At 42.9% G+C, this 27,989-nt stretch overlaps 2 protein-coding genes and 1 long non-coding RNA gene across 6 annotated transcripts in view; 1 reads left to right on the top strand and 2 right to left on the bottom strand.

Moving 5' to 3' along the window:
- Window positions 1–16: 16 nt before the first annotated feature.
- LOC137205203 (uncharacterized) lies at window positions 17–9,735 on the bottom strand. Of its 2 annotated transcripts, none has more exons than XR_010934043.1 (3): window positions 9,653–9,735; window positions 8,736–8,837; window positions 17–3,141 (listed from the first exon to the last, which is right to left on the bottom strand). It is a non-coding gene; the product is annotated as an uncharacterized lncRNA (long non-coding RNA). The 2 variants fall into 2 exon arrangements; XR_010934042.1 differs by having other exon boundaries at window positions 9,573–9,712.
- On the top strand, window positions 8,692–26,658 carry MSH6 (mutS homolog 6). Of its 3 annotated transcripts, none has more exons than XM_067703039.1 (10): window positions 8,693–9,049; window positions 16,089–16,288; window positions 18,520–18,689; window positions 19,949–22,493; window positions 23,716–23,981; window positions 25,035–25,152; window positions 25,444–25,533; window positions 25,939–26,093; window positions 26,173–26,372; window positions 26,488–26,658. In XM_067703039.1, the coding sequence occupies exons 1-10, from the start codon at window positions 8,790–8,792 to the stop codon at window positions 26,567–26,569; spliced, it is 4,086 nt and encodes a 1,361-aa protein (XP_067559140.1). In that variant the 5' UTR covers window positions 8,693–8,789; the 3' UTR covers window positions 26,570–26,658. The 3 variants fall into 3 exon arrangements, with proteins under 3 accessions (XP_067559142.1, XP_067559140.1, XP_067559143.1); XM_067703042.1 differs by having other exon boundaries at window positions 8,714–9,038; XM_067703041.1 differs by lacking the exon at window positions 25,444–25,533 and having other exon boundaries at window positions 8,692–9,049.
- Window positions 26,625–27,989, bottom strand: part of FBXO11 (F-box protein 11) — a 100,278-nt gene continuing 98,913 nt past the window's right edge. The window contains exon 23 of the mRNA XM_067703043.1: window positions 26,625–27,950. Coding sequence (XP_067559144.1) covers window positions 27,821–27,950 — 130 coding nt within the window. The 3' untranslated portion in view covers window positions 26,625–27,820. The remainder of the gene's footprint in view (window positions 27,951–27,989) is intronic.

The raw sequence follows: 27,989 nt of genomic DNA, 5'->3' as shown, positions 1-27,989 counted from the left end.
TGGTAGAAACTGAAAGTGTTGCTTTTAATCACAAAGCTGACATTCTGGAGAAAAGGTGGACTTGCATCCCAAATCCAGCTCCAAAGATTCTGCTCAGCCCTGAAAGTTTTTAAAGGGAAAAGGGGAAGTAATCTCAGTTAATCAGGGAAATAGGGGCTCAGGCTCATTTCCATCTTCCACTGCAAGCAGGCTTGTCGACTCCTAGTCATCTTTCTTTAGATGCTATCTCGTTTACACAGTTTGTGAGATTACTGAAGGGGAACTTAAGGAAGAGATCTGGTCATTGGTTAATTACTTATTCCTCATTTCTATTTCTTCGATCTATGGAAAGAACCAACAGTTTAGGCAAGGTATTGTGTGATCAAAAGATTTGAAAGGTGTGCTTGGGCCAGAGGTGAGTAGAGCATGGGGATGCCTGGTTTAAGGTTAGTTATAATACAGCTCTGCTAAAGTGACAGGACAACAGAGGGCTCCTGTAAAGAGCTCTCTCCTGCCAAGAGCTGCTTACAAATCCCCACTTGTCAGAACATCATTCCACTTCTATGGGATTAGGGGTGAAGATCCATCTTCCATAATTTCTTCATGCTGACGTAGGGTACTGTATTCTTAGGATGGAAGATGTCAACTTGGGACGGTAGCGTCTCTTTGCTGACAATTTCAGTTGCCCGCTTACATATACGGGCAGAGCAAGCTATAATTATTTTGATGTCCACCACAAAGATATAGATTATTATGAGCAATAGTGTTAATTCCATTCTCTTAAGGCCAGTTCTTGGAATTGTGCGTGCCATAGATTCAGTACTGCTCCAGACGGAGCAGCTTATGTCATGGCTATAGTCTGGTCATCATGCAGTTAGCTTTTCCCTCTGGTGGCAGTTACAGTATTTGTAAAACAACTCAGGAATGTGCGTCAGACACTGAACGATGCTGTGACTTTTTAATGTCCTGATCATTAGCTGCTTGAGCCTGCTCCTTGGTGACTCAGGGAGGCCTGGGAGACTTCAGCTTCTCTACGAACAAGAGGCAGGGGACACGGAGGGGCTTTGTACGTGGCGGGGCAGGGGGCACAGGGCTCTGCTCAGCTCCGTTTGTGTTGGGATTAGCGAAGGAAAAGTGAGCAAGAGCTTTGCAGGGGGCAGAGACAGCATGTGAAAAGGAAGGGACTTATAGGGCACAGATTACATTCTTGGTAACTGTCTTCATCTCATTCCATTCTCCCAATACCCCTGTGAGGTAGATATTAGTCCACCCCATTTATCCGATTGGGAGATCAAGGCTCCAGTGCAGATAATTTACCCAGGCTGCCACCGTTTGTGTGTGAGGTCTCTGGGATTGAGAGCAGGTCTGTATGGCTTCAGGGGAGAAGATGAGGCCAGCACAGAGAAGGCAGAGGGTAGGAATGGCAGTCAGCTGGGAAGGGAGGCTGGGGCCAGACTTGAGAGATCAGAAGCTGAAACCACATTCAGTGCAAAAGGGTTGCTCTAGTCATTAGAAAAGTATCTGGCAATTCTACCTAGGACGGCTCTGGGAATCAGAGAAATGCCTGGGCTAGTCCTCCCCCTTGGGGGTCTGAGATAACAGGGAAGCTTCCAAGAAAGAGGAATGGTGGGATGGGGGCGGGGAGAGTGCTCCAGGCTGTGTGCAAGGCCTCTGGCCTGTCTCCCCCTCTCTCCAGGTGGTCTAGGCCCCATCCTCCCCAAGCCAGTCACTCAGCCTCCACCATACCTCAGGGCCGTAGGCAACGCACTGACACCTTTGATTTCAGTCCCCTTGCTGCCCGAAAGGCAGGATGCAGCTATTGTCTCCTTCTACCTGGCCACCACCAAGTTCCCCTCCTCCTCATTTCCAAGACTGAGAAAGCAAAAATTAGCAATGAGAAGGAATGAGAAGTTAAAAATGTGCCCTGCCATTCATCCAGCTGGGATAACAAAGATAAAGCCAGTTGCAAAGTTGAACAGGAAACACTATTTCTCTCAAGGACAAGCTGCAGTGGCAGAAGGACTCCTGCTTTCTTACTCACTGAGAAGTCTTTGTCCTCTAAAATCAGAGACCGTCAGAAACTTTGCTGTTTGAAATTTTGTCAGCAGGAATGAAACACCCCATTCTCGCCTGCACGTTCTAACTCACTCTGACACAGAAAAGCGGCTTCTATTTACAACCCAGGTGCACCGCATTAGATAAGGGATTTTTTTTTTTTGGACACACCATGCCACATCTGTCTTAACTTTGTAGTTTCCACCTTTTAGTCTAGGTTTGACTTTACACCCTGCTTTGCTTTGAGCCTATCCAAACATGGCTTCAGGTAAATTTCTCCTAAACTCCACCCTCCCCCAAAGCACATAATTGTAGGTTTTCTTTTGTTTCCTTTGTTTGGTCCCTCCTATGCTATGGAGTCTCCTTCTGTGCAGCTGGCCAAAAAAACCTGACTTTGTCAGACTATAGGCTTGTCCCTGGTGATCAAGGGCTGATTGGGCTAGGACAGGACCTCACAAAACACTCCCTTCCTTTTCCAGATTTGACTTTATCTCCCATAGGCCTAAGACAAAGGCAAGGGCTGTTTGGTCAGCCTGATCCTGAGATGGGCGGAGCGGGAACACAGAGCACTGCATTCTTCTGGAAAATGTTCAGAGCTTTCTTTATGTAACTGTGTCCCATTAATTGGTGTGCAGGCACTGGACTGAGGGCTTTACAAAGCCATTCCACTCAATCCTCACCACAACCCGATGAAGTAGGTCCTGTTATCATCATTCCCAATTTACAGGTGAAGAAACTGAAGCAAGGAGAGAAGTTAAGTAAATTGCCCAACAAAGTCATACAGTCAGTAAGCAGTTCAGCTGGGATTTGAACACAGGAAGTTTGAATGCAGAACCCTTAACCACTAGGCTGGAGGTTCATAAAACTAAACCCTGGTGCTTTTAATATCTCATTACCTTCTGAACCAAGCCTCCTAGGCCAAAGGAAATACTTAACAGTTCCATGTATTAAGTTTTATGCCCATACAACTTTTTTTCTTTCTTTCTTTCTTTCTTTCTTTATTTTTGGCTGCATTGGGTCTTCGTTGCTGCGCGCAGCTTTCTCTAGTTGCGGTGAGCGGGGGCTGCTCTTCGTTGCGGTGTGCAGGTTCCTCAATGCAGTGTATGCCTATACAAATTAATAAGCATTTATGTCCTAATAGTTTAGTAGCTGTTTGGGGAAAAAATACAGATAAATTAAAAGGAAAAATTATATATATATATATATATATATATATATTTTTTTTTTTTTTTTGCGGTGCCCGACCCTCTCACTGTTGTGGCCTCTCCCGTTGCGGAGCACAGGCTCCGGATGCGCAGGCTCAGCGGCCATGGCTCACGGGCCCAGCGGCTCCGGGACATGTGGGATCTTCCCGGACCGGGGCACGAACCCGTGTCCCCTGCGTCGGCAGGCGGACTCTCAACCACTGCGCCACCAGGGAAGCCCCCTATTTCATTCTTAAATAACCTATACATAGTATTGAAATGTGTGTGCTGGTTGGGCACTGTACAACTTCTCAAACTTTAAAATCAGATTTGGATACCACCACACTCATTCTACATGGTACTCGCTTTTTACCACAGAAAACACCAAAAACTCAGTGTCACAAAGATATGTTGTTGTGGGGACCTACTCAGAATACCAGAGTTTGTATAAAGATTATTTTAAGCTGAAGACATTTGAGATTCACCAGATGCAGAAAGAAGACTTCTTGGAGTTTACTTTGACTAAAAGAAGCAACTTCTGAGAAATGAGTCTGCCATTAATTCTCTCTCCAGGGGGAATTCCCTGGTGGTACAGTGGTTAGGACTCTGCTTCCACTGCAGGGGGCATAGGTTTGATTCCTGGTCGATCCCACATGCTGTGGGGTGGGGTGGGGCGGGGCGGGACGGGGAGGGGGTGGAGTGGGGGGGTGGGACGGGAGAGAAAATCCTCTCTCCAGGGGAGTTTCACGGCCGTGAAGAAGATAGAAAAAGAACTGGTACCTGCATAATCTATTACCACAAACTTTCTTGTCTTCTAAAAACCCATTTGTCTTTCCTAAATAAACCGATTTGTCCTCACTATAGAAGTCGTTTCTTCCCCCACTCTTTCCCCCAGTAAGTTAGATGTATAAGCTCCCAGTTCTAACCCACCCCTTTGAGTTACTCATGGAGCATGTCTGCATGTATTCGCATTGCATGCAAAAGTAAACTCTTTCTTTTGCTAATCTCTTTTGTCAGCTTAATTTGCAGACACCCAAAACTGAACCTAAGAGGGTAGAGGAAATGCTGTTTTTTTCTTCCCCAACGATATCATTAAAAGAAATGTAGCATGAGTTCGTGTTGAAACTGCGAAATAACTGCAGTTAGCAGTACAATGCCTGACAGGTGTTGTTGAATTTCCCTTGAAACTTAAAAATACCTCATGGTGCCCCTGTGAATTTGCTCTCATTCCCTGGGGTGCCTTGGTGTCCAGTTTGGGAACCATGGTACTAGCCTAAATTCCTATCAAAGTGATCTAACATAATCTATGAGCCCACTGGGACTGGCATATAGTAACTGCTTGTGTTTTCAGCAGTGTCAGGGAGGAAGATATTTTCCTCTACCCTTCTAAATTCTGGCTGGTCTAAGAATTAAGTTGATGTGAGTAAGATTAACAGGAGATAATCCAATAAAAGTAACATGTATACATGGAAGAGGCCCAGGAAAACTGAGTAACTCATCAAAATGGCAGAAATTCTCACCTTAAATACCATGTTCAGCTAAAGACAAAAGAGGATGTTGGGGGTAGTGTTTTGGGACCTCAAAGGGGAGGAAGGCAATGCAAGTGGAGATGGAAAAGCAAATGTTTGGTAAATAAATGTTTGCTAGTCCATGCAGAGGGTGGGACAGAGTGGACTCTGATCTCTAGGCCCTGCTGAGTTTCCCCCACTACACCTAGCCTATATTCTTTGCAGACATCTATGGTAATAGCTCTATTCCAGGAATAGGCCCTTTATCTAAATTCTTTTAGGCAGTTAAGGGGGAGGTAACAAGGAAAAATTTCCAAGTCTTCTGTTTCTTAAAAGTAATCAGGCTAAATTAATCCTCATGTCAAAGAGACACATTTTGGGGTGGAAATTTAGCTCCCCTACAGCAATCTCCATACATCTCTGGATGTATCGGTCTGGTCCACAGCTATATCTATTGTACCAACATCAGTGCCTGGCACAAAGTAAAAATGCAGTTGAAGGAAGTGTCACATGAGTGGGGAGCACAGGTGCAGAGCACACATGGTTAACTCTTGAGGGGTATTTCACCCTCCCCTATTCATGAGTCATCGCAGGGTGAATGTGTCCAGAATTTTGGATATAAATACCACGGATTCCTGCTCTTCTGGTTCTTTTTCCCCCTAGACTTTATGCTTCCTATTTCCACACTCTTGCTTCTGTAGAGAACAATATAGCTCAATTAGGTTGCTGTTTATTAAATAGTTTATTCTCAATCTAGCAGTCCGTGTCAGATCAGGTCATTCGTCTACTCAAGACCTGCAGTGGCTCCCCAGCTCACTCAAAGCCAAAAGTCCCATAAGGCCTTGGATCATCTGCCCTTGCCTTTCTTCCCTGACCACACGTCCTACCGCTCTCCCACCCCACCCCAGTTCATCCTCCTCCAACCATTCGGGCCACCTTGCTATTCCCAAACTCAAGGTGTTTGCTTTTCACTTAGAGGCTGTTGACCTCTGCCTGGAAGGCTCTGCTCTCAGACATGTGGAAATAGTTAAGACCACCCAAATGAGAACAAGCAAAGGCTGTTTACTCAGAGCTTGCTACAGCAAGGGAATTAGCCGTCATTATTTGCATTTGGCAGTGAGTTGACAGGCATTGCTACAAGGGCTGTTGTTTGGCTCCCTGGACTGGTTGCTACAGCTACAGTTGACTTCCTGAGCTCGTTGCTGCAGATTGAAGCCAAATCACAACTTCTGCAGCAACCAGTCCAGAAGACAAAGACCTCTGCAGCAACTGCCCCAGAACTGTCAGGACTTGGTTGATAGCTGGTCAGCTTCTCTCTCTCTTTTTTTTAAATTTTTTGGCTGTGTTGCTCTTCTTTGCTGTGTGCGGGCTTTCGCTAGTTGTGGCGAGCGGGGGCTACTCTGTTGTGGTGCATGGGCTTCTCACTGCGGTGGCTTCTCTTGTTGTGGAGCACGGGCTCTAGGCGTGCGGGCTTCAGTAGTTGTGGCATATGGACTCAGTAGTTGTGGCACCCGGGCTTAGTTGCTCCGTGGCATGTGGGATCTTCCTGGACAAGGGCTCGAACCTGTGTCCCCTGCATTGGCAGGCAGATTCTTAACTACTGTGCCATCAGGGAAGTCCCCAGCTTCTCTCTTTTTTTAATCCCCACTTCCAACTCAGGACCAATCAGAGGAAGCTAAGTATGCTTCCCCAAACCAATCACAGAGGATGCTCTACTTCTAGTTAGCCCACCTCCAGCTACCCCACGGCCAATCACAGCACACCTGATGCCTCTGCTTTTTCACTTTGAAGCTTTCCTACTCCTGTCTGCCTTTAAGTCTCTGCCAGACACAAGTGGTGGTAGCAAACTCTGAACAAGTATCTTGTTCTGTTTGTTCCGAGTTGGGTGTTCTTCACACACAGTATGTGCCTTCTGCATGGAGAAGGTTGGGTGACTTTACCTACCGAGGGATTGTGTGTTTGATGATTCTCAGATGTGTGACTTCTTACTCGTTTTACCTGTTTGTGGGAAGCATCTAACGGGCCTCCAAAATTTGGCCCAAAGTTATTATTGTTCTCATTAATGATGAGGAAACAAGTTGAGAGAAGTAAAATTGCTGTTACCTGCCTGGTGAGTTAGGTCAGAGGCCAGGTCTTGAGTTACCCCAAGCACTGGCTCTTAACCTCTGTCTTATAACTGGCTCATTCCCCCTGAGCCTACATTTCCTCTCTGTAAAACAAGAATAATAACATCATATTAAGTTGAATCAAATGAAACAGAATTTTTGTACTTTGAAAAAGTTTGAATACGGAATTCCCTGGTGGTCCAGTGGTTAGGACTCCACGCTCTTACTGTTGAGGGCTCTGGTTCAATCCCTGGTGGGGGAACTAAGATCCCACAAGCCGTGTGGCATGACCAAAAAAAAAAAACAGAGGTTGAATATCGGCAATTTTATACAGTTCAACCTAATATAATGTTGTGAGGATGAAATAAAACGATGTTAAACTGAAGGCAATATAACATTTCTATTAGTAACACAGGACTCCAGAAACACTTCCCAGGATTTAAATTCCTACTCCACCCTTTTCTGGCTGTTCGGTCATGGGCCATCTGACCCATCTGTGCCTCAGTTTCTTCAGCCATAAAAAGGAGATATAAGACAGGTCAACAATGCCTTACTTGCAATTCTGAAATCCAAAAAGCTTTGAAAAACAAGTTTTGTGCAAACTCATTTGGTAGCAAATTTTGACCTGAGCTGACCCGAGGCTATTTATAGTCTATATTTATCCCACTTAGTGCGAAAAAGCATATGTTCTGCTGAAGGAATATTACGTTTGATTTTAGGGTGTTGCCCCAGACTCTCTGAGGGTGTCATGTATTATACTCATGTAGGGAAGGGTATTATTTCAAATACTGCTTCTGAAACAAAGCTGATTTTATTACATGCCTAGCACAGGAGAACGGTGTGGCAGAACACAGCCTCCTGAACAAAGCAAAGAGCTGATCTTTATATGTTCGCACCAAAGCACAGCTGTTGCTGATTGGGGCTGGTTTCTGGGATTCTGGATTCCATACTTACTTATTCACAGTTTGGGATTAGGGCCAAAGAGCTGTCAGTCTTCCAACGTCTTTCTTCAATTTGGAGAATAGGAACTTTTTATTCACACCTTGTGACTTTTCTAAAATATAAAAAATCCTGCATTCTGAGACACACCTGGCCCAAGAAGTTCAGATAAGGAACAGTGGACCTGAAGTACTGATACTTACCTCACAGGTGATTGCGAGGATTTAATGAGTTAATCTATGTGAAATGACTGGATTGCTTCCCGGCAGAGGAAAGCTGTGTGGCTGGCAATTTTTTTTTAAATCATAAACTCATACTGGGCCAAAAACTTAGCGTTCAGTTGTAAAGTATTTATCAAGTGCCTACTATGTGCAACGCTTTGAGAATACAAAGCGAACAGAAGACTTGATCTTCTGCTGATTTAAGTCTGGATCCTTTTTTTCTTTTCCGGTTCCTTGGGGTAAGCGTTCTAACAGCGGGATTGTTCATGCAGGCTCTGGAAGGCGTTTCTCCGCCAGGGCTTCTTTCTGTGGCCGTTCGGTTTACCCCTTGCACTGCGGCCACTCATGCTTACGCGGTGCACGCACTCGTCACACACCTGCCCCTGCGTGATCGCACCCCCGCGACCGCCAGATTCCCTTCCAAAGAGGAACGCCTTCCCGAGGGGGTCAGCCCCGCAGCAGCGCCCAGCTTCGCTCGGGCCGAGGTGTTCCAGTCCTAACCAGCCCCGGGCCATTCATGCCGCGGGGAGAGGAGGCTGGAGGCGCCAAGGGCAGCTACCCCGCGCGGCGTGCTGGCCCCTCCCCTCCCCACGTCTCCTGGCGCCCGAGGGGGCGGGGCCGGACGCGCGCCGCCCGGGACTCCGCCCGCGAACGGCCTGCCGATTGGCCGATGGGGCCAGTGTTCCTCCGGCAGAGCGCGCCTCCCCCCCGATTTCCCGCCAGCAGGCCCCTCGCGGTACTTGCCGTGCCTCTAGTGGCTCGGTCCGACACAGCGGCTGGGCCTCGGCGACCGTGGCCATGTCGCGACAAAGCACGCTGTACAGCTTCTTCCCCAAGTCTCCAGCCCTGAATAATGCCAGCAAAGACCCGGTCAGGGCCTCAAGTGAAAGCGCCGCCGCCGCTGCCACCGGGGCCTCTCCCCCTTCCCCAGGCGGGGATGCGGCCTGGAGCGAGGCCGGGCCTGGGCCGGGGCCCCTGGCGGGCTCCACTTCGCGGGCCGAGGCGAGGAACCTCAACGGAGGCCTGCGGAAGTCGGCAGCCCCTGCGGTCCCCGCCAGGTAGCGGGGTGTCGGGACGCAGGGAGGTCGCCTCAGGGGCCTGGGGGGTGCGCGGCCAGGCCCTGGGCTCGGAGGAGGTGGTGCAGTGGGGGGAGGCGCAGGGAGCCCAGGGAAGGGAGGCTCGCCTCGGGGGGGTGGCGCTGGAGTGCTCGGCCAGCGCCTGGGTTCGGAGGAGGTGGGGTTGCATATTTGGCTTGAAAGAGCGCAGGGAGCCTTGGGGGTGTAGCTTGTAAACAGGGTAGGAGGAAATCGGCTGTGTACGAAGGGTTGGAGGGGAAGGGAGGACGCGCTTAGTGCGGGGGTAGAGGCGGTCCGTCAGGTGGGGGAGGAGGAGTGGAAGGTGCTCGGGGCAGGGAGGAGAAATGAGAGACGGGAGCGCTAAGGGTGCGGCGGGAAGAGAAAAGAGCTTGCCTGCTCGGCGTGGGGTGCGCTCCTTGGGCGAGGGAGGGGCTGGTGCCTACCCGGGGCGGGGGAGGGGTGGCGGGAAGGAGGAATGCCCGCCGGGGGAATGCCCGCCGGCCACCTGCAGGTTGTGGGGCGCGGCGTACTGCGAGTGGGACTCCCGGAGGACGTTTCTCCTTCACAGCTGGGACGGTGAATTACCGGTCCAGTAGTCGTTGGAGGAATACGCTCGATGTTTGGCTGAGCGCCTCGGACTCGAAGCCTCTGGCGGGGTGGGTGGGCGGGCCCTCGGCCTGGGTATGGGGGTTGGGGGTGGACGACGAGTTTAGAGCGCGAGGGGTGTGTCCACTCGTAGACGGAGGCGTCTGATTGGTGATAGTAAGGATTGCAGGGGCGGGGGAGCAGCAAGTGCAGGGATCCAGTTGGCTCATCCTGTAGGTAGATAGCATATGCCCCCAAACAGATCAAAGTTTAGGAACAGTGTTGATTTTGACACCTGGAAGTATTGTGCCAGTTGAAAATAATGTTAGTTTAAGGAACAGTGCATCTTTTTTTTGGCCGCCCCCCTCCCCCAGGCTTTTGGGATCTCAGTCCCCGACCAGGGATTGAACCCCGGCCCCAGCAGTGACAGCCAGGAATCCTAACCACTAGACCACCAGGGAACTCCCTGATATAGTGCATCTTTTGCTGGCGATTTCAGGGCAGGTTGGGGCTGTGTAATTTTTCCGGAATTGAGAGTGAGCCTCCAAAGGCCTTGCTCTGACTCTGGGCGGGGACGTAGGGACGCGATTATAGGGAAGCCTGCCCAGAGGTGTCTTCCTCGCCTTCTCGGCAGTTCAGCGCTGTTCCAGGGCTTGGCTGGCCTTTGTTGGAGGAGCGGGCGACATTTTGAAAAGCTCACATTTACTGTATCCCAGGTATTGTATTAGGCATAGTGTGTAATGGTAGCCATTTGAAAGGATGAAGAAATAGTGGTACAGAAAAATAAAGAACGCATTCAGGATAAGAAACTTGAGTAGTTGATTTACAATGTCCTGCGTTTTAGGTGTTATACAGATTTTTCAAAGTCTACGTGGAATTACAGTGTTATTCTCCTTTAAGCGACCCTCTCAAGAAGTTTATGTAGTTGTGTGAAGAGTAGCAGGATATGCCACCCCATAATGTGCCTCTGGCATAGAGGTTATTTTGAACTGATAATTTTTGAGAAACTGGGGGACACTGGAGAAGCTCTGAGAGCTATAGAAGTTACTCTTCTGTAAGGGAAATTTACATTTAAAAAGGAAATCTCCATTTGTAAGGATGTCTCCCTCTCTGTACTAGGAAGAGAAGAGTGACTCTAAATCATCCGAAACTTATTAAATGGAGAAGGCACTGACTGAAATCTGCATAACAACCATACCCTTGTTTTTTGTTCTTTTCCTGGTAACCTCCCTTATCTGTCCCCGCCACCCCACCTTTCTTTTGTCTTTATAAAGCTGCAGATGATGTTTTAAGATGGTGACTCGGGCCATCTCTAGGAGTTAGTTTTCCTTAGTATCTCCCACGTTTATGGGGAGGTATACATGTTAATAAACTTTTGTCTGTCTTTTTCTTGTTAATCTTTTTTTTTTTTTTGGTATTTTGGGCCTCTCACCACCGCGGCCTCTCGCGTTGCACGGGCCCAGTCGCTCAGCGGCATGTGGGATCCTCCCGGACCGGGGCACGAACCCGCGTCCCCTGCATCGGCAGGCGGACTCTTAACCAGTGCGCCACCAGGGAAGCCTCTTGTTAATCTTTTATTACAGGGGCTCTTAGCCAAGAACTCAGAAGGGTAAAGGGGAAAATATTTTTCCTTCCCTACATGTGCATCCTCTGTAACAGACTATTTTTCATGGTGAGAGATGCACAATGTGTTAATAATGTTTACTTAAACATGAATTTGATTCTTCCTGCATCCATTCTAAACGGATGGAAGTATTTATTGTATGGTTGTGCTTTATGTGTTGTATAGCGTATGCTCTTTGTTTTTTTGAGGTCTGAATTTAGGAGACTTGTAAAAGCATAACATTGTTTACACTTGACCACCTACTATGGGGACTACTTCCAAAGTATTCAGGAAAGATGGGCATTTGATACTAGGCTTCTAAAGAAACTCTCCATTCAGTATATAGATTTGGCTTTCTTTTTTTTCTTAATTTTTGAATTTTACCTTATTTTTGTATACATAGATTTGGCTTTTATTCAACAAATGTTAACGTATCTGCTCTGGCAGGCACAGTATTGGGCATTGTAGATCCTGGATATAACAGTGAATGGGACAAGCAAAAAGGCAATTCTAGAGCAGGAGCAGAGTTGGTGAGCTCCGTGTGCTTTGGGGGGAGGATGGGGTATGTGTGGGTCCGGGTAGGCTTTCAGCTCTCTAGGCTGAGACTAGAGGACAAGAAGAAGTTAGCCAGGCTACTGTGGAGGTGAGGGAGTTTTAGAAGCTGGTGCAGGAAGAGGAAGGTCCTGCAAATTGAGAATGAAGAGGAGGCAGGAGCCTTAGGTATGCAGAGATCCAGTCACCAACAGGCTAATGGGCTACAAAGACATTTGGACTTTTTATGAGGGTCGTTGAACTCTTTAAAAGAAGTTGAGCATCTTTTAATGGTTATTTGTCATTTAGTTTTCTCTTGTGCTCCAGTGTTAAAGTGTTTTGCCTGGTTTTTTTTTCCCCTTAGTTACTTTGTCAGTCAGGTGTGATGCAAAAGTATTTTTCCACTTTTGTTGATGAGAGAAATGAAGGAGTCGAGGTGACATCAGTTTCAATAAATGGCTACAGGATGTATGTTTATGCACTCTAGGCCTGCTTCTCAATACTTTTATTTCTTCTGTAGTTTATTAAGGCCATAATTGAAAGAGCTGTGAGCAAGGCTTCTGACAACTAAATCTGGGTTTTTTAAGCAAGTCTTAGCTAGTTTATTTTTCACAGTCTCATTTCAGTGATAATTATCTGTTGATTATGAGAAATGAGGGCAGTAAAAAATTTTAAGTGTATGCCTTGTACTCATTTATAGGAGTGGTGTGTCAGACATTGACAAGTTTTTTTTTTCCTAAGAGCCTTTAGTTAAAGGTAACTATCTGCCCTAGTTGTAGGTGCCTTTCCTGAGAATTTTCATACAATTAAATCTATAGTAATACATTTTCCAAATAATATCACACCTAATATAATATTATTGTAAGAAAAGTATTCAAGCTTTTAAAAAAGTATCATTGTGGACTCAGTTTCACAGACCTAATTTGATTTAATCGATACTATTAAAACTGGTATTTAAAAAGATGCTGAACTTATACTTTGGTCAGTGGGAGCCTCTTTTAAGCTGGCTTTTATGATTTTTTAAATTATTATTATTTTTTTTGCGGTTTGCGGGCCTCTCACTGTTGTGGCCTCTCCTGTTGGCGGAGCACAGGCTCCGGACGCGCAGGCTCAGCGGCCATGGCTCACGGGCCCAGCCGCTCCGCGGTATGTGGGATCTTCCCCGACCGGGGCACGAACCCGTGTCCCCTGCATTGGCAGGCAGACTCTCAACCACTGTGCCACCAGGGAAGCCCTTTTATGACTTTTTAACATTGCCCTCAGAACTTTTAAAAATTTTTTGGTTGTGTTGGGTCTTGTTGCTGCACGCGGGCTTTCTCTAGTTGCGGAGAGCAGGGGCTACTCTTTGTTGTGTTGCGCGGGCTTCTTATTGCGGTGGCTTCTCTTGTTGCAGAGCACGGGCTCTAGGCGGGTGGGCTTCAGTAGTTGTGGCGCACGGGCTCAGTGGTTGTGTCTCATGGGCTCTAGAGTGCAGGCTCAGTAGTTGCGGCGCATGAGCTTAGGTGCTCCGTGGCATGTGGGATTCCTCCCGGACCAGGGCTCAAACCCGTGTCCCCAGCATCGGCAGGCGGATTCTGGATTCTTAACCACTGCGCCACCAGGGAAGTCCCTGCCCTCAGAACTTTTGAAAACATCTTTTCATTCTGATGAGGATGGTCAATGTCCCTGCTTCTTAAGCTGCTCTCCGAAGAACTCTGGTTTCTTTTAGTATTTTATGTAGACTTCCTTTCTAATAATATTTAGGAAACAGTTTCCGAGGCCAGTTTGGATGATAATTTATTTAGGAAATAGTTTTAGAGGCCAGTTTGGATGATAATTTATTTAGGAAATAGTTTTAGAGGCCAGTTTGGATGATAATTTATATGGTCACTGTAGACCTAATGCGTAAGTGATGGGTGCCATAGTTATGCAAGCTGAAAGAAAGCAAGCCAGGTATGTGGGCAGAGGTACAGGTGGGCAGGTATGATGGGAGCCTTTGTTATTAATTGCTCTGATTACTTCTCTTTTCTCATTAGCTGTTTGAGGGTAGGGGAATTCTGCTCTAATGGTCCACCTTAAGAGGTAGATACGGACACTGATCGTTTGGTTTCTAAAGTTGGCTTGAGAGCATGTTTCACGTTTGTGAAACTTGTATTTACATACACAAGTTTTTGTTAGACATACCCAGTCTATCTTTTATTGTTTATAGGAGCAAATTCTAGCAGTACATTGCTATCTACTGATTCTTTTTTAAAAAGTAGATAGCCAAAAATTTTGCCTACAAATTTGGGGCACAACTAGTAATCAACACCAAGGTAATGGGCTGAAGAGGGAGCAAAAATAATGTGATTTTTAAAGCAAAAGCTTAAAGATCTGTTCACTGTATATTTAGCTTAAGTCATTTCTTATTTTTAATTGTATGAAGGCTTTTACACTTGTTTTTCTGAGCTGTCACCTTTTCCTCTTACTTTTTTTTGGTTTTTTTGCGGTATGCGGACCTCTTACTGCTGTGGCCTCTCCCGTTGCGGGGCACAGGCTCCGGACGCGCAGGCCCAGCGGCCATGGCTCACGGGCCCAGCCGCTCCGCGGCCTGTGGGGTCTTCCCAGACCGGGGCACGAACCCACATCCCCTGCATCGGCAGGCAGACGCTCAACCACTGCACCACCAGGGAAGCCCTCCTCTTACCTTTTTAAAACTGTCTTTAAAATCCCAAGAATATCAAACATTTGAGATATATTGTCATTTTAATTTTTAAATTTATTTTTAATAACTTTATTTTTGGCTGCGTTGGGTCTTTGTTGCTGCATGCAGGCTTTCTCTAGTTCCAGAGAGCGGTGGCTTCTCTTGTTGTGGAGCACAGGCTCTAGGTGTGCGGCTCAGTAGTTGTGGTGCACGGGCTTAATTGCTCCGCCGCAGGTGGGATCTTCCTGGACCAGGGCTTGAACCCGTGTCCCGTGCATTGACAGGCGGATTCTTAAACCGCTGCGCCGCCAGGGAAGTCCCAGCTTGTGGTTTTCTGATACCAGTGTGTAATAGACTTTGTGGTTAAGTGGCTACCTGCCTAAGTTAAGGGAAAGCCTGCTTGACAGTTCCACACGGAGATAAGGGTCTTTGTATCCTGTTAATTAATGGATATGTTAGGAAGGATGAAGCACTTAAGGTAAGAAGTCTGAATGGTGCAGACACAGCTCCCTGTTTGAAGATGAGCCTTGTGGTGTTTGACAGCAATAATTATAAAGTTGTGCTGGTTGCTATAGATTTCTAAGTTGAAAGAAGAATGTACCTTAAAGGCCCTTGATATAAGCACCAGCTGAAGCCACGCTCCTGTTCTGGTTTCTTTTCTAACTGTCCAGCATAGGGATTTCCATATTCACATTTTTTTGAAGAAAGAAATACTTTAATTTTATGATTGGGCCTGATTTTATAAGGTGGCCTCAATTGATGATTCAAAAATGTCTAAAATATTCTTTTTGTAATGTGCTTATTTTACATTTGTAGTTATTCAGCGAAAACCTGTAAGCGGGCTTAGAAAATCTTGGTATATAGTACTTGAGCAGGGTTTATCAGTTGTTGTCCCTCTCCATCACTGAGGGACTCTTGTAGTCTGTCACTGGACACTGCTACCCTTCTCCCTCTCCTTTCCCCTCCTCTCCCTTTCTCAGGAAACCTTTAGGGCTAAATCAGCTTTTGTGAAGATTGAATCTCCTGTTGATTCTGTAGGCATTATGTACTCAACTATTTTGGGTACATTAGGCACTTATCTCTTGACTTAAGTTTTTCCATAAAGCCAGATTTTTAGGGTGAGGGTGGGGGTAGTAGTGTGCTATAGGCAGCTTTTGGAGTATTTGGAATACATTGGAGCAAAGTCGATAATATTGAATATAAGCAGAAAATTTACACAGTCGGTATGTTTGGTATTAATACTTTGGGTCAGATCCTGTTCCTATGTAGACCATATTTGTAGTACAGGTGTTACTCATTATAATTTGGATCACAAGTACAATGAGTTTATGTCTTTTTCCTGCTATCAGTAGTCTATCAGAATTCTGCCACAGTTTTTAAACCTTGAATAATTCTGAGATAGTCTCTAACCTTGTTTCTCTTAATAAACATTGTGATATTTGCTTATGTTTTTAAAAATAACTTGAAAATGTTTTTTAAAAAATCATTAATTCTAGAATTTCTGTTCCTGTATATTAATGCCAGAAAATTTCAAAGGAGTCTTAAAGATACCTTCCTTAAAATTGCTTCTTTGTAGGTAATTGCCTTTAATGTAGCTTAACAAAATATTAACCAAATTATGTATTTTCTTTTGGCAACAGTTCTTGTGACTTCTCACCAGGTGATTTGGTTTGGGCCAAGATGGAGGGTTACCCTTGGTGGCCTTGCCTGGTTTACAACCACCCTTTTGATGGAACATTCATCCGTGAGAAAGGAAAGTCTGCCCGAGTTCATGTACAGTTTTTTGATGACAGCCCAACGAGGGGCTGGGTTAGCAGAAGGCTATTAAAGCCATATACAGGTAAAAGATTCACTCTGCAGATTGTGTATGTTTGTGAGAGAGCATGCACGCACACATGAGTCTGAGTGTTAGTGTCTCCCATACAGTGGAATTAAGCATATTTTACTCGAATAAATTGCAGGAGTGGTGTGGTGAAAGCTTCTAGCATGGGAAAAGGATAAGATGCAGCTGGTCTTAAGCTGCATTTCCGTCCTTCTGAGTGAGTTATAGCAATATCATATCATTAAAGGAAAAATGATTTCATGATTGGATCTCGTGATTTGGACCAAAATGCCATACTCAGACATGAAAAGAGTAAATTAAAGTGTTCCCATCTTAAAGGTTCCAAAAGAAAATAAATGCAGCCAAGATGCACAGAATATAGATCAGTGACATTCTGTAGGACAGATGGAGATGCATGCTACCTGGCCTTCAAAATCCTCACCTTATGAGCACATCTGCATTGAGGTTCACATCAGAAATCAGATTTCTGGAACCTTAACTTTCTCTTCCTAGGCCCGGCCTTATTTATCACAGACATCAGCAGTCCTGCATTTATAGCTTCACTTGGGCTGGGTGCACCCTATCAGTCTCTTGGATTGTACAGTGCATGTACAGTATGACTGCAGGATGCAGTGCCTGAACAGTCCAGCATGTACAGGTTTTTCTCCACTATCTTCAGACTCTCCTGGCTAGGACATTGTTGAACTCAGTGTTTTGGAATCAGAACAATGTTCATTTTCCCAGAAACCTCTGGGAATCATGCCTTTTGGTCATAGTACTCTTCATCCTGCAGGGCAGGGACGGCACACTGAAGAAAGTTAAGTCCACACAGAAATCTGACATGCAGGATGGAAAGAAAATAAGGGAATTTGGTTCAGTCTTCTCCACTAATTTGCTGTATAATCTTATTTTCTGATTCTGTTTGCATATATATAAAATGAGAGAGAGTTGGACCAGATGATAAGTGAGGTCTTTTTCCAGGACTAATTTTGAGATTCTAAACAAAGCTTTGGCAAAAAAGGACTTTAAAAAGAGATCAAAAAAGTTTACATTTATGTTGTAATTATTTTATAAAACAACCCATGTGCATACTGCCCTCTGCCCTTTAAATATCCAGATCATTGCAATACATGTATGTCAATAAATCAGCAAAGAGGCATGCATGAAAAAAAGTAGGCCTTCTTTGGGGGGCATGGTCTTAGAGCTGTAGTTTGCATCAGAGGTTTCGGGGAATGACGATGACACCAGATAGGTGTGTGGGTGGGGTAAGTACAGCTGCAGCAGGTACTTTGGGAAAAGTTCAGAGCTGCTCTTAATGATTTTGATTGTTGCAGTTTGTAGTTTTGGTGCAGCTCTTTAGAGAATTGAGAAATTGCAGCTTTGTTTTAGTCAGCTTATGAACGTCGCTAATTCCATGGAAATTTAGGATGTCCCATCAGTTTTAGTATATAGAAAGAAGGGTGTAATATAACGTTTGGATCTGTTAGACAAATTCAGGTTCATTTTCCAACTATAGGTATATTCAGGTAGAAGAAGAGAAAAAGACATTCCTAGTTATGCCTCTTGGAAAAGAACTAAAACAATTCTGTATTATTGGTCTTGTGGATAGAAATTTTGCTCAGTGGATGGAAATGTCATTTAATACTATAGCTCTTTGAAATGAAATGAATAAAGGAAAAGTTTTACTTTAAAGTAGAGCAAGACATTTTGATGCTACTGTTTTGAAAAAATTTAACATTACAAGTCTGAACTGGGTTACTGTCCCAAAATGTAGGATTTTTTTTTTTTTTAACATCTTATCTAACTGCCTTGGGAACAAACTTATTTTTAATATCATTGCTTCATTTAAGTGACAGTGTAGTTTTTGCCTTCCTTAAGTAATGTTTTTTTAAAAAGGGTCTCAAACCCCCTTTAGATCTCATGCCTCACCTGAAGAGGAGGTGTGCCTAGGTGTTTCGGGTCACAGTCCCAGGTCATTATAGAAGAGAGACTAAGTGGTCCTGGGTGACCAACAGTTAAGGCAGCTTAAATGAGGTAAAATAGGTAATTTCAGTTTCACTGGTAGTTTTTCCCTGAAAATTCCTTCCTTGTAGGCTTTATTGATCTATCTGTATCAATCAGAAATAATGGGAGATTAAAAATTATACTTGATTGTTGTCACTCTTGTTCCTTAGGGCAAGTGCTATACATTGAGCCAAATATTCAGCCAACAGTTCCTATTTGTAAATAAATATATATATGTTTTTTAGGTTCGAAGTCAAAGGAAGCCCAGAAAGGGGGTCATTTCTACAGTTCAAAGCCTGAAATTCTCAGAGCAATGCAACGTGCAGATGAAGCCTTGAATAAAGACAAGATTAAGAGGCTTGAATTGGCAGTGTGTGATGAGCCCTCAGAACCAGAGGAGGAAGAAGAGACGGAGGTGGGACAGTGCTAACAGGCGGTTGTTACTTCTGTTAGGAGAGTGATGAAAAAGGGTCAGGGGCATATTAGAGTGGTATTTTCCATGTATCTATTTAGTACTCAAACATGCATACTTCTGTACATTCCTGGACTGTAGGTCATGTTATATTATTTAGAATCTCAGCAGCCTAGCACCTCTTTTTACTTAAGTTCTCAAGCCTGCTAGAAAGACACATGCTGTAAAAGGCAGGACCATTTTGGTAACCAGTATAGAGAGCTTAGGGACAGTAAGGACATGGTGATAAAATTGGTCCTGGTGTCTGGTAATAAGCTGCTGTATGAGGGTGTGGAAATTAATATCCAGTTTTATGCTCTAATACTTTTTGTTGTATTTTGGATTGGTAAGAATAGAGGTTGAGTAACCTTGAAATACAACCTTGGTTTCAAATATTAATGGTCACTATTTGAGTGTATTAAATCTTGTTAAGGAAATGAACAAATAATTGGTATATTTAAAACAAACACAGTCATCATTCTCTAATTTAGTAAATTAATGCTGTGTGCTTAAAAAGATTCATCTATAAGTTTGATTTTGTTCTATTCTAGATGAGATAGGCAATAAGTAAGTTAATATAATGAGTATTTTAAGAGAAATGAAAGAAGAGTTTCTAATCTTATTTTTGAGGTTGAAACCAGAGATCATAACGTTACTCAGATGTTTAGACCTGGATGGTGACTACAGAAATCATTTAGCCTCATACTGCTTTACGTATGAGGGAGGCCCATGATAATATGTGAATGTGCCTTGCCCAAGAAGGTACAGCTGGTTTGTGGAAAGCAAGGACTAGAACTAGGTTGATTTACTGCTTTTTTATACTAAAGAATTTATAAAATGGTAAACTTCATAACATGTCCAAACATAAGAGGAGAGGTGACCCTGGAAGAAAGATAACAGAAGAAGCCTGAAAGTTTTTTCCACAGCTATGACTGTTAATGAGGACATCGTCTATGGGTATTTGTGCTGTGTGGTCATCCTAAGGACTTCATCAGTATTGAATAGGATAGAACTCTCATGACAGAATCACTTAATCCTGTATTGTGATACTTGTTTTAATGTTAGGTGAAACTGAAATTGATATCCCTTGAGAAAGAAAATAGTTTATTTCTGGAGGTGGGTTCTCTTGATAGATGAAGTTGCAGCATATTGAGAGATTCCACAGCAATATTGTCATTTTCCAAATTTTACTTTGTTTTAAAATACTCTTCTTTGCCTTCCAGGCAGGTGCCACTTACGCATCAGATAAGAGTGAAGAAGAAAATGAAATTGAGAGTGAAGAGGAAGTGAGGCCAAAGGTGCAAGGATCTAGGCGAAGTAGCCGCCAGATAAAAAAGCGAAGGGTCATATCAGACTCTGAGAGTGACATTGGTGGCTCTGATGTGGAATTTAAGCCAGATGCTAAGGAGGAAGGAAGCAGTGATGAAATAAGCAGTGGAGTAGGGGATAGTGACAGTGAAGGCCTGGACAGCCCTGTTAAAGTTGCTCCAAAGAGGAAGAGAATGATAACTGGTAATGGCTCCCTCAAAAGGAAAAGTTCAAGGAAGGAAATGCCCTCGGCCACCAAACGAGCAACTGGCATTTCATCAGAAACCAAGAATACTTTGAGTGCTTTCTCTGCCCCTCAAAATTCTGAATCCCAAGCCCACGTTAGTGGAGGATGTGATGACAGTAGTCGCCCTACCATCTGGTATCATGAAACTTTAGAGTGGCTTAAGGAGGAGAAGAGAAGAGATAAGCACAGGAGGCGACCTGATCACCCTGATTTTGATGCATCCACACTCTATGTGCCTGAGGATTTCCTTAATTCCTGTACTCCTGGGATGAGAAAGTGGTGGCAGATTAAGTCTCAGAACTTTGATCTTGTCATATTTTATAAGGTGGGGAAGTTTTATGAGCTATACCACATGGATGCTCTTACTGGAGTCAGTGAACTAGGGCTGGTATTCATGAAAGGCAACTGGGCCCATTCTGGTTTCCCTGAAATTGCATTTGGCCGATATTCAGATTCCCTGGTCCAGAAGGGCTATAAAGTAGCACGGGTGGAACAGACCGAGACCCCGGAAATGATGGAGGCACGATGCCGAAAGATGGCACATATATCTAAGTATGACAGAGTGGTGAGGAGGGAGATCTGTAGGGTCATTACCAAGGGTACACAGACCTACAGTGTGCTGGAAGGTGACCCCTCAGAGAACTACAGTAAATACCTTCTTAGCCTCAAAGAAAAAGAAGAAGAATCTTCTGGCCACGCTCGAGTGTATGGAGTATGTTTCGTTGATACCTCGCTAGGGAAGTTCTTCATAGGTCAGTTTTCAGATGATCGCCATTGTTCCAGGTTTAGGACGTTAGTGGCACACTATCCTCCAGTACAAGTCTTGTTTGAGAAAGGAAATCTCTCAGTGGAAACTAAGATGATTCTCAAGGGTTCACTGTCCTCTTCTCTTCAGGAAGGTCTGATACCAGGTTCCCAGTTTTGGGATGCAGCCAAAACTTTGAGAACTCTCCTTGAAGAAGGATATTTTACGGACAAGTTAAATGAGGACAGTGGGGTGATGTTACCCCAGGTGCTTAAAGGTATGACCTCAGAGTCTGATTCTGTTGGGTTGACACCGGGAGAGAAGAGTGAATTGGCCCTCTCTGCTCTTGGTGGTTGTGTCTTCTACCTCAAAAAATGCCTTATTGATCAGGAGCTTCTATCAATGGCTAATTTTGAAGAATATATTCCCTTGGATTCTGACACGGTCCGTGCTACAGGACCTGGTGCTGTCTTTGCTAAAGCCAGTCAACGAATGGTGCTAGATGCTGTGACATTAAGCAACTTGGAGATTTTTCTGAATGGAACAAATGGTTCTACTGAAGGGACCCTGTTAGACAAGATTGATACTTGCTATACTCCCTTCGGTAAGCGGCTCCTAAAGCAATGGCTTTGTGCCCCACTCTGTAACCCTTATGTTATCAGTGATCGTCTAGATGCCATAGAAGACCTAATGGTTGTGCCTGACAAAATCTCTGAGGTTGTAGACCTTCTAAAGAAGCTTCCAGACCTTGAGAGGCTACTGAGTAAAATTCATAATGTTGGCTCTCCCCTGAAGAGCCAGAACCACCCAGATAGCAGGGCTATAATGTATGAAGAAACCACATACAGCAAAAAAAAGATTATTGATTTTCTTTCTGCTCTGGAAGGATTCAAAGTACTATGTAAAATTATAGGGGTTATGGAGGAAGTCATTGATGACTTTAAGTCTAAAATCCTTAAGCAGGTCCTTACTCTGCAGGCAAAAAATCCTGAAGGCCGCTTTCCTGATTTGACTTTAGAACTAAACCGATGGGATACAGCCTTTGACCATGAAAAGGCTCGAAAGACTGGACTGATTACTCCCAAGGCAGGATTTGACTCTGATTATGATCAAGCTCTTGCTGACATAAGAGAAAATGAACAGAGCCTCCTGGAATACTTGGAGAAACAGCGTAGTAGAATTGGCTGTAGGACCATAGTCTACTGGGGAATTGGTAGGAATCGTTACCAGTTGGAAATTCCCGAGAATTTCATCACCCGTAATTTGCCAGAAGAATATGAGTTGAAATCTACCAAGAAGGGCTGTAAACGATACTGGACCAAAACAATTGAGAAAAAGTTGGCTAATCTGATAAATGCTGAAGAACGGAGAGATGTATCATTGAAGGACTGCATGCGGCGACTGTTCTATAACTTTGATAAAAATTACAAGGACTGGCAGGCTGCTGTGGAGTGCATCGCAGTGTTGGGTAAGGTTTTCAAGAGGCTTGTTCCTAAAGCTTTGGTTAGTAACGTCCTGTGTTCCAACTGTATATTAAGATTGGAAAGTCCATTGCAAAGTCCTCATTGACTCGTATCCCTAAACTCAAGGGACACAGTATATATTTTAATCAAATTTCAGTTGAATTTGTAGTATTCGATAAATGCTGTTTTTTAAGCTATTTTTTGTCACACTAATTTAAAGCTATCCCTTGACCTATCACTCAGTTTTTGTTTATATATATATATATCTATATCTATATATACAGATATAGATATATATATATACACACCCTTGCATTCTTCTTTGTATTTCAGTGAATCTCTTTACATGAACGTTTCAAAAGATTTTAATCCTCCCTTTTTCTTTTAGCCCAAGTTGTCACACTTGCTTTTCTACAGTTGATTTCTAAGAGCCCTGATTTATGTATTTGTAATTTGGTAACCTTTTCAGCTTCATAAGTAATTTCCTTTTTCTTTAAATTTCATGGCCAAGTCATTTGGAGCCTTTGCTTGTTTTACAGTTTTGGGTTTTTTTCTGTTGTAAAAATGCAGCAACCATAGTTTACCCAAATTTGTACAAAACTATTTTAGTCTGAACACAACTGTCCAGAATAAAATGGCATCCTATTCTGTTTTTGAGTGTGTATATCTATCATGGTTTTTGAGTGTGCCACATTACTTAAGCCAATACAGTTTTAAACAATTTGGTAGGTAGTGTAAAATCATCCCTCAGCTCAGGTGTTCAAAATTGGTCAATATATTTTCCTCTTAAGATTTTGCTTATTGTCAGAATATTCTGCTTCTAAGAAGTGTTATAGCTCCATGGTTATATCAAGGAGAGACCACTACAGCATCTCTCTGTTGTATCTTAGCTTTCCTTTGGCATACCTCTGGTTTAGATATTAGAGGACTTAAAATCTACTTTGAGGGGATATTTTCTTGGGCTTGAAATTGGAAGTTAATTCTCATTTCAGTACAAGTGCTATAAGACATGTAAAACATTTAGGCTGATGACTTATTTTTGTGCAGTTAAAACAATGTCACTAGAGTGCTTACTTTTAGAAAAAAAGCTGCCATGTCTAAAGGGCAAGTAGAGCATGCCACCTTCACTAAAAACACATTTCTGGAAGACTTATAGAAGTTGGGCCTTTGTGCTTATCAAGAAACCTCAAAAATAATGACGCTTCACTTTTGACCTCTCTTTAACAGATGTCTTACTGTGCCTGGCTAACTACAGTCGAGGGGGTGATGGTCCTATGTGTCGTCCAGTAATTCTGTTGCCAGGAGAAGATACTCCTCCCTTTCTAGACCTTAAAGGATCACGCCACCCCTGCATTACGAAGACTTTTTTTGGTGATGACTTTATTCCAAATGACATTCTAATAGGCTGTGAGGAAGAGGAAGAAAATGGCAAAGCTTACTGTGTGCTTGTTACTGGACCGAATATGGGGGGCAAGTCTACGCTCATGAGACAGGTAAACTTGAAGTTTTGTTACACCAAATTATTTGTAACACTTAAAGAGTGAATATGGTACATATTTAGGCCACCGTTTCCCAAGGAGCATATGATAGAATTCAGTCATTGACTTATCAGGAAGCAAAGGGAAACTCCTTGAGTCATGAAACTAAGAACTGTATTCTTATTGGTCAAATATTTGCCTGATGTTAAGGGAAGTATATTAAGAAGGTGAAGGTGGTTTCAGGCCATGAGTTTTTTTATGAACTCTGACTTTGATTGAATCCATTTCCTGTGAAGGCAGAGGTATTCATAATGAATGAAAATTATACAAATGTTTTATGTTTGTTCTTAAATTAGGTTCATTTCTAGGAACCCTTATACAAGAACCATTGCACTTGTTCATACAGGAAAGTGATTCATGACCTCTAGTTAACTGCTGGGAACTGCTTTTAGGGAAAACAATAAATATATTTTTCTGACCTTCTGCCAGGGGTTAGCTAGCTACTGAGCTAAATATGATTTAGATTTTAAAGGGTTGTAGAAAAAGAACGATGTGTAACAGACATTGGGCCCTTGACAGAAAATGTTTGCTGACCCCCTAACTCTACTGCACTGTATTATATTTCTGTACAAATTTGCTAACTAGAGAGGAGCAATAGTGTAGTAAGGTGGTTTTCAACCTCCTTTTCATTTTTAAATCAAAAATCATCTAGAGAGCACAACAAAAAAGTACCTGGGAGTTGGGGTGTGTTCATCCTCTGAAACTGATTGTTTGGTCTGGAATTGGTTCTGGGCATCAGTAGTTTTAGGTTGAGAATCACCAGTGTAGTTGGTTAGCATATAGGTGCTGAGGTTTCAAATAAAGCCAGTTAGACCCTAAGCCTCATGCCTTCCTAAGCCTCACTTTTCCTACTTAGGTTTGTGAAGAATTTTTTTAGAGTGCCTGACTACTCCTAGTTAATAAAGATTTATTAGGGCTTATTATCTCTGTCTTCTGGATCTACATAGAGATATCTCTGTCTGTTCTCTAACACCAGTCATAAAAGACCTTTTTCTCCCTCATTCACAGGCCGGCCTACTGGTTGTAATGGCCCAGATGGGTTGTTATGTACCAGCTGAAGTGTGTAGGCTCACACCAATCGATAGAGTGTTTACTAGACTTGGTGCCTCAGACAGAATAATGTCAGGTGAGTTTTTTTCCCTACCTAAGGCTCTGTTATTTGACAGTTCATTTCTATATTTTAGGTGTTAAACACATCTACCTTTAAATAGGATGCTTTATTTAGTTTTTTCTGGTGTTACGCAAGGCAGAATGCTTTCAGACATTTGAAAGCATTATGCAATTTTTAACATACTAGAAGTAATCTCTTAGTATCATGGTAGTTCATAATAGATTCAAAGGATATGAACCTAAAAGATGAATCTACTGTTACAACAGGATTCTTAAAATGATCACCTATTTGTGATTTTTTTTTTAGGTGAAAGTACATTTTTTGTTGAATTGAGTGAAACTGCCAGTATACTTAAACATGCAACAGCACATTCTCTGGTGCTTGTGGATGAATTAGGTAAGATACTAAAATTTCCAAAACATTAGTACAAAGAATTATTTTTCTGGAAAATGGTCTGAAGGACACATCTCTTAAAGACTATGAATACACTCACCTTCGTCCATAGACCCCACAGTTGGCCCTAAGGTGGCAATTTTACAGGGATAATGAGAATATTTATTGGATAATGAGGCTATTTAAAGAGAACTAAAAGGAAGTTTCTGAAGCGCAGTGGTACTCGAGTAGTATTCCTGAACTCCAAGCAGACCTACTTAGCTAGAGAGGGCCTGTTTACAGAATGCTTTTGGATATACTAAACTGATCTTTAGTACATTTTTTTCCATTCCTTTGTGAGGCATGTCCCTTCGAATATAATATGGCAGATTGTGTAACACATAGTTCATGTATATTTTATTTTCATAGGAAGAGGTACTGCAACATTTGATGGGACAGCAATAGCAAATGCAGTTGTTAAAGAACTTGCTGAGAATATAAAGTGTCGTACATTGTTTTCTACCCACTACCATTCACTGGTTGAAGACTATTCTCAAAATGTTGCAGTGCGCCTAGGACACATGGTATGTACAAGTTGTTTATTCAAAAGTTATGTTTTTGAATGGGTACTTCCATTGCCAGCATGTAATTTTTCTTTTTTAGGCATGCATGGTAGAAAATGAATGTGAAGATCCCAGCCAGGAGACTATTACCTTCCTGTATAAATTCATTAAAGGAGCCTGTCCTAAAAGCTATGGCTTTAATGCAGCAAGGCTTGCTAATCTTCCAGAGGAGGTTATTCAAAAGGGACATAGAAAAGCAAGAGAATTTGAGAAGATGACTCAGTCACTGCGATTATTTCGGTAATTATAACTGGGTATAATTTTACCATGTAGTTGATTAACAAAACAGTAAAAGGAATGGATGATGCACTGTGAAAAAATGTAAACTAAAACTTTTTTTTAAATTTATTTTAAGGGAAGTTTGTCTGGCTAGTGAAAGCTCGACTGTAGATGCTGAAGCTGTCCGTAAGTTGCTGACTTTGATTGAGGAATTATAGACTACATTGGAAGCTTTGAGTTCACTTTTGACAAAGGTGGTAAATTCAGACAACATTATGATCTAATAAACTTTATTTTTTAAAAATGACCATTTTTCCATTTTCTTTCTAGGAAATTAAACCCTTTTAATTCTTACCTACCTTCTACATAATGGTTATTGAATACTCCACAATATATTAAGTCTAGATGTTATGGTACATGCATACACTTTCAGGCTGTTTATACCCACTGTCACCAATACACATAAATGGGGTGGGGGGGAGCTATGAAACTGTATAGGGCTGTATATATACTTGTCTCAGCTTAATGCGGGAAATTCTTTTAATTTCCAGCAATTTGTCTAAACTGTTCAAAAAAAAACTATGAACAGAGTTCAAATACAGGACTGTTTTGAAGAGACTTTCTAAAGTGTACTTTTAAAACATAGTAGTTTTTACCTTTCACAAAACTGAGTTACAAGAATACTTTTGTTTTACAGTGCATCCCTTCCTAGGAAGTCTCATTAAAACACTCACTTTGTCTAGGGGTGATTTTGAATGCTGCACAGGGAAGGGAAGGAAATATAGTCTTAACTTTTCTTAAAGGATACCAGAAACATTGCTGGATATAATTTAAGATTAGTGTTTTCTCTTTCATAGAAAGAACGTACATACTGGGACATGAGTACAGTTACAGCAAGTCTAGGTGTGCTAACAAAACAGGGCACATTCAAGTACAATAAGATTTTGCTTGAAATTAAAAACAAACTACATGAGATTAAAGCATTAAAATCATATTTCTCAATCTGAATACATGTTAAAAAAAATCAAAAGAAATGCAGAAGTGCTAGCTCACATTTTTACCATATTACAAAAGCAATTGGTACCCACGTCCATAAAGGCAGCAACAAAGCTGCTTGTCTATTGAAGAGTACTACTGCAAATTGGACTGCATTCAATGCTAGTTGTAAAAACACCAGCTTTTTTCAGAAGTTGGTATCTGTACAAAATTGCAGCTTATTTTCTTCACTTCTGTCCCTTCAAAAGTCTTTACACAGTAATGCTAAAACACCCAGCTTTGAGATCCTGAGTCAATATATTGCCACTTTCTTTTTGGTAGCTTGAGCTTCATAGTGTCAACTGACCTTGTGTATCCATTTTTAATACAGTCTCTTCCTGTAGCATGGGCAAATATTTTAAATCTTCTTCCAAAAAAAAAATGTTTTAAGTTATGATGTTAGAATGGCAGGACTTTTTCTTTAGGGAAGGAATTCAGTTGTGCTGCAATGTATTAGATTCTATAGGTGGAGCAGAGTCATATAGTGTATCTGTATCATGTGTAGGCTCACCAGCTAATGTACAAGGATTAGACAGTGTTCCAGCACCACAGTCACAGAAAAACCTAAAGCAAAATGAAAACCCAAAGATTAGGAAAGTGAGG

The sequence above is a fragment of the Pseudorca crassidens genome, chromosome 14, assembly GCF_039906515.1.
Source record: "Pseudorca crassidens isolate mPseCra1 chromosome 14, mPseCra1.hap1, whole genome shotgun sequence".
In the NCBI taxonomy this organism is placed as follows: Eukaryota; Metazoa; Chordata; class Mammalia; order Artiodactyla; family Delphinidae; genus Pseudorca; species Pseudorca crassidens.
Note: the sequence above shows the minus strand (reverse complement) of the source record. Positions and strands in the feature narration are given on the sequence as shown.

Bases quoted from the DNA above. Each gene is read 5' to 3' on its own strand.
- MSH6 (XM_067703039.1), top strand. From the start codon at position 8,790: ATGTCGCGACAAAGCACGCTGTACAGCTTCTTCCCCAAGTCTCCAGCC. The intron at 22,494-23,715 runs GTAAGGTTTTCA...TCTCTTTAACAG, and splicing joins GGAGTGCATCGCAGTGTTGG to ATGTCTTACTGTGCCTGGCT. The intron at 26,373-26,487 runs GTAATTATAACT...ATTTATTTTAAG, and splicing joins CAGTCACTGCGATTATTTCG to GGAAGTTTGTCTGGCTAGTG.